Raw genomic sequence first — 10,142 nt, 5'->3', positions numbered from 1 at the left:
CTTTATCACAGTGATATATGTGCTGCTTCTAGAACCCTAGGGATCCAGAAGCTATGCCTGTGATATAATCAGAGCATAATTCATGTGCAGGGAAACAGGAGCTTCTGGTATAGTAGCCAGAGCTGCTTCCAAATAGGAGGGATAAGGAGGTGGAAACAAGGAAGCCTGGCAGTTTCCACAGCTGTGTCCAGCAGAAAGGACAACCAGGACGACTCCACTCACATAGCTCCCAGGAGAAGCTCTGGATTTTTCAGAATCTGAGGCTTCTACAGTTTCATTTGGGGGTGGGAGAAGGAAGCAGAAGCCCCCTAAACCAAAGATACAAGAACACCTTACTTTCCTGAGTTCTAAAGGAGCAAATGGCTGTCAAACACCTTGCAATGACTCTGAGGAAGCCAGGGAACTACTGAGTTTCACACACTTGGTTGCCACAGTTAACATTTCTTGAGTGGCCAATAGCAAGGGTGGCCAGCCTTTTGACATTGTACCATGACATCATCATCTACAAAATTCATGCTGTAGTACTGTGTGTTGACTTACAAAAGCATGTACCTCCCTCAGTGTTTTGAATAGTGTGGCCCATGGACTGTCATGTGTTGGATGTGACTAATTGAGTGATTACCTGTTTGGATTTGCCTGATACTTGGCAGATTTTAGTACAGACTGTCCCATATCTCAGGGAAACACCAGTCTTGGGCAAGCTGGGACCGTTGTCATTCTGTCAGTGGAAGATGCTATGATGAGTCTGTGTTGTACTTCCAAAGTTTTTTTTTTATTTTATTATTTTTTTGAGACAAGATTTCACTATGTAGTTCTTGCTAGCTATGTAGACCAGACTGGCTTTGATCTCTCAGTATTGTGGGAAATTACCAATATGGAGTCAGGTGGAAATATAAGGGTATTTAATAGGGAAAAGCCTTACTTACAGAGCGACCCAGCCAGCTGGTGTGGTAGAGGTCTGTACAGCAAGAAGCAAAGAGAAACCGAAACCGAAAATGCAGTCCCACTACGTCACTCTGACCATGCCCTCACAAGCCTGGTCAGGCACACCTGTAGCCAGCCCCTAAGAAGGCGTGGCTACAGCTTTCCCTACATCTCAGAGATCTGCCTACCTCTGCCTCTTGAGTGCTGGGATTAAAGACTTGCACTACCATGCCTGGCTACTCCCAAATTCTTAACAAGTATTCTTGTATTGTCACCCCACTTTCGAAGTGAGGATACTGACTTAAGAGAGATCAAGCCCATTGTCCAAGGCCTCTTAGTCCCAGGTGGGGCAGGACTGACAACAGAAGCCAAGAATCTCAGAAACATTCTGAGAAAAAGCCAGACACAGAAGGGCTATGCAAAAATTATAAGTCTATTACTATTAGATAAAAATGTCCATTCATACTAAATTTTAAAAAAAGAGAATGCCTATGCAACGGGGAAAAGGCTATCATGGGTGACCTGTTTCTAAGGTGGGAGGACGTAGCTTTAAAGGCAGGATGGGGATGCTTGAACAATAGAAAAGTGGTGTGTCTTACTACCCAGGTATACACAGGACATACATGTTCAGATACCTATAAAATTTTCAAGGTCATGTTCATACAACAGACACATGACAAGCATTTGCCACATGCCAGGCCCTGTGTCAAGTGCTAAGGAGAAACTCCTTCCCAGTCCTCCAACACACAGTAGAGACAGAGAGGAAGCAGACATTTAGCTAGTCTACCAGGTGGGTCTTGGCCATTTATGGCTGTGTGTGAGAACCTGGTCACACAGATCTCTTGGTAAGACTCTACACACAGGAGTACCCTCTGAGAGGAATTTGGTGGATGAGCTGAGCTACTCATGGGGAGGAATGCGTATCACTCAGGCCAAGGAGGTGGCTTCTTTAACCCATATCCAAGACTTTATAGTAGTGTAAACTATATTGTATCCTCAGGCATTGAATTAAGACTTCTACATGGCTTTTAAAGGTCTCAGCATGTCTTTATCCTACTTACTCACAGGATATAAAGGCTTAGAGAAGCTGAGCCATGTGCCCAAGGTCACATGTTCATGAATTGTGGAGTCAGTTTGCTCTGTAGCAGGAACTGTTCATAGCTTGGCCAGGTGGCCACACCGTGAGAGGGTAATTTGTTGGCTGGTGTCATGGAACAGATGAACTTTCTCACATGTTTAGACATGCTTGGACATCACTCTTTCCTTAAGATGCTCACAGGCCCCAGGTGTAAAGCTTCTGGCATGGCAGCTTTCAGAGATGATAGACATTAAATGGTACAAGGCAACAGCCTCCTTATGAGTTTGCTGCTCAGTGAAAGTCCCAGTAGTGAATAGTTCCATAGTACAATGTGTTGAGGTAGGAATGACCTCAGGGTTGCCGTAGCCCCATTCAGTTGTTCATGTGAGGCTCTGGGGAAGTCTCAACCTTAGGATTGGAGACTGCTTTGGTTATAGCTGGATCTCATGGCCTCCAGCTTCCAATGTGTAAATCAGCACAATGAAGAAGTCACTAGTCACTCAAAATAGAAAGCATTCCACACTGATATTACCAGGCCCCTCTCATGAGTATGAGACCAGCTGCCCTGAGACCCCAGTGATGGAGATAATAGGCTCAGAACACCCTGCTGAGTCCTGAACCATGGAGTCTGAGCTTGGTCAGACACACTGCAGGCCAACAGCCATCCAGGCATCCCCATCTTGCCACAAGGAAGAGCAACGAGTACAGATGATCACAGCCTACATCACCATTCGTCAAGGAATGTGGGAGAGTTGGGGGACATTTGGCTGGCTAAGCTGACATCCATCCTAGGTAATAGCAGCCACAAAGCAGACCTCGTATGATTCTGCAATAGTCTCTCTGAGTCCTTACCCTCTCACTCTAACCCTAACCAGTGCTGACCCTAACTGATCTGCTTTCCTCTGTTAAGACTGACCAAGAGACCATCAACTACTCCAACTTCCTCAAAGCAGCTGTTTCGAACGGCATCATCAAAAGGAAGAAGGACCTCCACATCCACGTGAGCTGCAAGATGCTTCAGAACACCTGGGTCAACACCGTGTACATCACCAATGACACCGTCCAGATCCAAGAAGTCCAGTACGGCAATTTCGATGTGAACATCTCCTTTTATTCATCCTCCTCCTTCTTGTATCCAGTGACCAGCAGCCCGTACTATGTGGATCTGGACCAGAACTTGTACCTTCAGGCCGAAATCCTCCATTCTGATGCTTCTTTAGCCTTGTTTGTGGACACCTGTGTGGCTTCGCCATACCCCACTGACTTCTCATCTTTGACATATGACCTCATCCGGAGTGGGTAAGGACTTGTCCATGGGACAGATGAAAACTTTTGACTTACATCTCACACATGAGTAGCCAAAACAGGGTCAGGAGTGCAGATTTTTTTTTTTTTTTTTTTTTTTTGGCTAACTGAACTTGCCAGGTTTCAAGCTTAGATAGCTTTCTACATGAGGCTTTTGCCTTTTGAGGAGCCTTCATGCTATTTACTGGGTCACATTCCTGATAAAGGGAACAGGTTATTAGGCATCCTTGTTACATGTGAGAATAGAGGAATGACTTACCAATGATCACTCAACTGGATGCCTACAAACAGGTTAGATCTCCAGTCACCAAACTTAGAGTTAAAAACATGAACATGTCATGGGAAACTTACTGATTTGAGAACAGACCTAAACTAAAGAACATAAATCTCTGGGTCAGTTTCTGCACCACAAGCCAACTGGAGATAGTGGCAAGGTTAAAGGAAAAAGGGTGATGGACCCCGAGAACACAGCAGAGCCAGAAGGTGACCCAGGCAGTTATTGCACTATAGGTGCGGATGACCTCACATCCTCCGTCTGCTAGGATTGCAAATTCTCCATCATGGCTCAGGACATGTTGAGGTTGATTTGATGGAGACCAGGTCGGCTGCCCTGATCTCTGCTCCAGCTTCCCAAGAGGAGGATGAGGAGGAAGGAGGAGGAGGAGGAGGAGGAGGAGGAGGAGGGATGATTCTGCATTCTTGGAGGAGGCCTGACATGTTGGGTGTGCAAATCCAGTCTCCACTGTAATCTCTGCCAGCTGGCATGATACTTCTTGGCTTCTAGTATGGCGTTTGACACCTGAATAGCCATTGTCTCCCATGGGAAGTTATACTTCTCAGGGTAAGGAGAGCTGGTAGTAATTAGGGCAGAGGGCTTAAACCTCATACCAACCTGGGATGCCAAAGACAGCCTCACTTCCTAGGAACTGTTTGGATATGAACTCAGTAAACAGAGATTGGGCATCTTTTGTCCAACCTGTACAGTGGATTCATGTTAACACTGCCCCACTGGAAACACAGCAAACACAGGAGAAAACTTACCTAGACCCCTCTTGCTCTCAGTAGTAACCTAGTAGTGTCTGAGTGGAGTGGAATGACTGAAATGAATACAAACCAGAGAGTGAGTGCCAAAGAGCTCTTGATTATGAAGACATTCTGCCATATTTGTGGCAATGCCATTTGTGATGACAACTGGGCCTGAAGCATAGGGACTCACTAGCTACACCCTGGTCCTCAACAGTAACATCTATGTAGAGGCCCCTAAGAATAAACTGCCAATGGGTAGTGAAATTCTGGCCTGTACAGCATCCCCTCCCCCCAGTTCTTTCCAGTCCCCACCTCTGAACAAACCTCTAGGTACCCTTTCACTTGGAATGCTAATAGGGCTGCAGTAAAGAAAAGGATTCTGGGTATTTCAGGGCAGTTGCATCAAAGGTAGAAACAGGAAGGAAGCTCTAGGAGGAAGGTGGAAGAGGGTGAGCCGACATGGAACAATCTTCTGGAACAGGGACAGCCAGGCTGCCCTGGGGCAGTCCACCTAAGAAGCATTCTATTCGAAAGGCCAGGCCAGTTTTTCTTGCTTCTCTCTCACTCACCACTTAGGCCTCACTATTATTAATGCACATGGATTATCCCCTGCAGACAGCCTCATCTTTTTCTCAATGGAATTCCTGAAGTAGATTGGCTGATAGTTTCCTTCTATCACCAGCAGAGAAAGGTACCTAAAGGAAGAGGAAGTGCTGGATACTGGAGTAGAGTTTTAGAGAACTGCCAACATGGATGTGTAGTTGCCCCTGGGCAGGCTAGGCCTGGTGGGGGGTTCCGCAGAAAGGCCCTAGGAGACAAGGCTCAGGGACCATGGAAAATGTTGATGCCACTGTTTGAAGCCCAGTGACCAGGAAAGGGAAGAAAAGAACATCTCCTTTCCTGTCCTGACTCTGGCTTGCTCTTGGATTCCAAACTTGAGCTCCCCTGCAGTCAGGATGACTGCAGAGTGCAAGGGGATTAAGGTAAGACCATGCCTCAGCAGGCTAAGCTGTTCCTCTCCTTCCTTCCAGATGCGTAAGAGATGAAACTTACCAACTCTACTCCTCGCCGTCACCACGCATCGCCCGCTTTAAATTCAGTTCCTTCCACTTCCTGAACCGCTTCCCATCAGTGTATCTGCAGTGTAAACTGGTGGTGTGCAGAGCATACGATGCTTCTTCTCGGTGCAACAGAGGCTGTGTGGTGAGGTCCAAGAGGGATGTAGGCGCCTACCAAGAAAAGGTGGACGTTGTCCTGGGACCCATCCAGTTGCAATCTCCCAGCAAAGATAAGAGGAACTTGGGTAGGTGGTTACCCTCAGATCCTGCCTACCATTGGGGTCCATGATTTTGGTCGATTTGGGATATTTTTGTCTGGGCGATGGACCAACTCAACCTGCAAGCCAATTAATGAATTAGGCCTGGTTGCTGCCTTCCCCCAAGACTCAAGGTCACCTGTGGTTCATAGGCAAAGGAGGTGTGACCTGGAAGGCTTGATACTCTGGGTTTGGAGATCCCAGAATCCTTATCTATAGGGTGAGAGGGCTAACGTCTCTTAAGACTGTGAAGAGGGCTTGTTAAAGCAATGTTCCTTAAACTGCTTTGGTCCTTGTCTGGTGCATATCACTGGGTGTTTGATGAATGTACTAGTTTTTGTTGTTAACATAATTAATAGGAATATTGTCCTTCATCATGGTGGTAACAGGTGTTTTGAATTCACCATCTGGGTGTGGCATGGAAATACAGGCAGCATGAATTGGTTTTGACTTGGGGAGAGTCTGGCACTAAATTTTAACTCCTCACCTAGAGCAGGTGGTAGGTGTGATTTCTGCCATGTTGTTTTGTTGTGGACATGGACTAAGAAATTTCCAGGATAGGACTTCTGGCCTAGGCTGACGTCAGGTAGCGAGATATAATGGCCATGGTGACAGGGGCAGAAATGGGTTTGGCATATTGTCACAAACCTACCCCTAGATCAGGGTATCACCATGACCCTCTGGGAACCATCTGTGAGAGCTTTCTATCCTCATGCCCCACAGTAGGTTGGTCCCCACACCAAACTGATTCTAGACTCTCATTCATTCATTGAATGTTTACCAAAGGCCTATTGTATGGCAGGAGGCAAATAAACAGGTATAGGTAGGGCAGACATTGTGCTCAGTTGGTGCCTCCATTTGAGGTGGAGCCATGTAGAAAAGCATAGTGGGCAAAGCGAAGAGGCTGGTGGTGCCCAATACCTGTTTTCCATTTATGCCTGAAGTCACCACAGTAGCTCAGGTCCTGGATTCCTTTTACCTGGGACTCTTGTCACCATTTCCCAGCTGGCTTAAATGCCACAGCTCTCTCCCTTCCCACTCATTTACAGACCCAATCCAGAACTGTTCTCCCAAAGCCCAGGTCTGAGTTCCTGTGAAGATCCTCCCCTAACTCCTCTGGCTAGCAAGACAATGGGGAGTAAATCCCTCTAGCCCAACACTCAGCTGCCTCCTGGAGGCTAGCCTCAGTTTCCCCTTCTCCCATTTCCTTATCCTTCCCCACTGAAAAGTTCTGACAAGGACTACCCAGTTCCTTGTATCTGCAGCCAGTCTCTGACCTGTGTCCTATCTCCCTCCGTCATCTCACTCTCTTTTCTTCCTCAGACTTGGCAGTGAAGGATGAGGAGAAGCCAGCTAGTGCCCAGGCAGTCTATCCCACTGCTGCCGTCTTTGGTGGAATCTTCCTGGCGATGGTCGTAGCTGTGGCAGCCTTCACACTGGGAAGAAAGACACGTGTTGCCCATGGCCAACCTCCAAGCACTAAGATGTGAAGCAAAGCACACCCAGAAATTGGCTTCTCATTCACAGATTCCCAGAAAGGATGGAAGACACAAGCATGTGATGCTCAGCACTCAGATACAGCGTGGCTGGGTTTCCCTTAGTGCAGATGCATGGCAGAGTATGATGAGATGGCAGAGAAGAAAGGTGGGGGCTAAGTTCCCCCAGCGTCTGCAGGCTGAAGGCTGGGAAGACTGTCATAGGAAAATGAGACCACTGTCTACCACCCCACACAACTGTGAGCAGCCGTGATTTCTCTAGCTAGTTCCCCTTTCCATCTTTTATAGATGACTTTCTCCACCTGTAGTGTCAGTCTCAATCTGCCCTCATAATGAGGCAAACTAAATAAAGACTTGTTCTCAAGGCAAGTGTTCGCTTGGTCATTGTCTGCAAAGGCTTACCCACATGTTGGCTTCCCTCGAGTGAGACAGTCATGGTGACTTGGCAACAGAAATGATAAAAGGCCAAGAGGCTCTGCTTTGTGGCTTCCAAAACCTTCAAGAGTAAGATCATGTTTATGCCTACAAGACTCTTTATATATCCATTTGTGACACAATGTTCAGAGCTATGGCTTGGGAAGGGCTTGGAGGAGGGTACAGATGCCTAGGACAGGAGTCGTGTTTGCATGAAGTCTCCTGGGAGAAGTGTGACAAGTGATCGATGAAGATAAATGAATGTAGCAGGTTTCAAGGAGGCAGTGAATTAATGAAGTAGATGGTGGGACCCAAGCCCCTGGGTATGTCAGGAGCGGGGTTCAGACCCCAGCAGGCAGCTGCTAGGATGGTCCTAACTATGAACATGTTGCTAGTGTTAGGTGAGATCCACTCCCCTCCCCCGAGGACAAAAGGCCAGAGAAGTCCAGCAGAGACTCAGGCATAGCTGCCAGCTCTGACCAGAGATGACTGAGAACTGACCATCACCAGCTGGGATAGCAGTGGTGGGGGGTGCAGGTGTGGGGACAGATCCATGAGCCCTTCCAACATGAAGAGGAGCTAGGAGACCAGGGCATATCTTTCCAGTTTTCATTCTCCTGGCTTTCATCACCCACAACTATGCCAAAGGCTGGAGACATCAAGGGAAAGTCCTGATGGGTCACTCTGTATGGGCAAACCTGGAAAACATTGGCTACAGTGAAATGTAGACTCCAGCCTGTGGCTAGATCTGAACAGATGTGGACTTGTGTAGAGTCCTATGCCTCTATGATAGGTGACATCCTCAAGGGAATGACAGGCACATAGTGGGTAAAAGAACAGGACACATCAAATCTGTTTTGAGCTGTGTCTTGCACCTTTCTGGGTCAGAGCTTGCCTTCCAGTCCCTTCCAAGCATCCATCACCCCTTTGCCATCCCAGTTGTGGAGGCTAGAGGGTGCTACAGCTCAACATTAGTTCCATTTTGTTATTGGGCCTCCTCTTCCTCCTTCCTTACTGTAGGAATAGTGAGCATATGGGCATGCGTGCACGTGTGTGTGTGTGTGTGTGTGTGTGTGTGTGTGTGTGTGTGTGTGTGTTGTGTGTGTGTGTGTGTGTGTGTGTGAGAGAGAGAGAGAGAGAGAGAGAGAGAGAGAGAGAGAGAGAGAAAGAGAGGGAGAGAGAGGGAGAGAGGGAGAGAGAGAGAAGTTGACATTGGGTGTCTTCCTTGATAGCTCCTCACTTTATTAGAGGTAAGTAGGGTCTCACACTGAACCCAGAGCTCACCACTTCTGCTAGTCTGGCACCCAAACTTGCTCTGTCTTTACCTTCTCAAGTGCTGGGTTTAGAGGCAGCTGCCATGGCTACCTGAAGCAGGTTCTTTCTCCCTTTAGCCAAGCCTGTCTGTGAAGGTCTAGCCCTTAGACTGATAGGTCCCAGGATCCCCAGATAGACAGACTCTGGGGGAATGTCCCAGCCCACTCTTACTTCCCCAAGAAAGTTTACAGATCTCAAGTTGCCAGAACCTGGGGCATCAGGGAACAACCAGTCCCAGCACATCCCCTATTGGTATAATGTGTACACCTTAACTCAGTGTGCCCCTCTTCCATATCCTCAGAGTCACACAGTCCTTCCAAGAATTCGCTCCTCTCTCCTTGCCATAGGGAATCAAGGACAACCAGACTATGATCCTGGCTGTGGCCTCCTTATCAACCACCAGTATAAAAACCTCTTCCTTCCTCTGACACCTATAAGAAGGGACCGCCACTCTGTACCATGAGCCATAATCCTCTGTGCTGGTTTGTTTTTTTGTCAACTGGACACAAGCCAGGGTCATCTGAGAAGAGGGAATCTTAACTGAGAATCAGCATTGGGGCATTTTCTTTATTAATAATTGATGTAGGAGGGCCTAGCTTACTGTGGGTGGTGCCGCACCCTGGACAGGTGGTGCTGGGCCATATAAGAAAGCAGGCTAAGCAAGTCATGGGGAGCAAGCCAATCAGTAGTGTTCCTCCATGGCCTCTGCTTTGGTTCTTGCCTCTAGGATCCTGCCTCAATTCTCCTAGATGGTAGACTGTAACCTGTAAACCAAATAAACCCTTTCCTCCCCAAGTTGCTTTTGGTTATGGTGTTTATCACAGCTAACAGAGAAGCAAAACAAAATACTCTTTTTTTTTTTAAAGATCCCCTGACTTGTTGTCTGTTTCTTTGTAAGCCCATGATGTTAATAATTATTCAAATGAATCTCTTATTCAAAGAAAAGTTCTCCTCAGTGTCCCTGGAACCTCAAACCTAAGACATTTCAATTACTAGTCTTGTACCTATGACACATGCTGAAGGGACAGGGAGCTTGTTTTGCTCACTGCCTCTGGGGATCTGGCTCACTGTGATGGAAAGTCACAGTAGCAGAAGTGGTGCAGTGGTGGCCCCCCTACCAGGAAGCAGAGAACAGGCCCAGAAGTAGATCCAGCCATGACCTTCAAGGGTGTGGTGGCTAGTTTTCTGAGAGGAGGGAGCCTCAGTTGAGAAAATATCCATGCCCCCCAAGATCTGGCTGTTGGCAAGCCTTTGGGAGCATTTTCATAAG

The 10,142-nt window shown here is 47.5% G+C and overlaps 1 protein-coding gene across 1 annotated transcript in view; it reads left to right on the top strand.

Annotated features, from left to right (window-relative positions):
• Dmbt1 (deleted in malignant brain tumors 1) overlaps positions 1-7,138 on the top strand; it is a 44,471-nt gene extending 37,333 nt beyond the window's left edge. The window contains 3 exon segments of the mRNA XM_035441610.1: positions 2,913-3,301; positions 5,365-5,636; positions 6,972-7,138. Coding sequence (XP_035297501.1) covers positions 2,913-3,301; positions 5,365-5,636; positions 6,972-7,138 — 828 coding nt within the window.
• The last annotated feature ends 3,004 nt before the right edge of the window (positions 7,139-10,142 follow it).

This window comes from Cricetulus griseus, chromosome 3 (genome assembly GCF_003668045.3).
Source record: "Cricetulus griseus strain 17A/GY chromosome 3, alternate assembly CriGri-PICRH-1.0, whole genome shotgun sequence".
Classification (NCBI taxonomy): Eukaryota; Metazoa; Chordata; class Mammalia; order Rodentia; family Cricetidae; genus Cricetulus; species Cricetulus griseus.
This window is presented reverse-complemented; position numbering and strand designations above follow the sequence as displayed.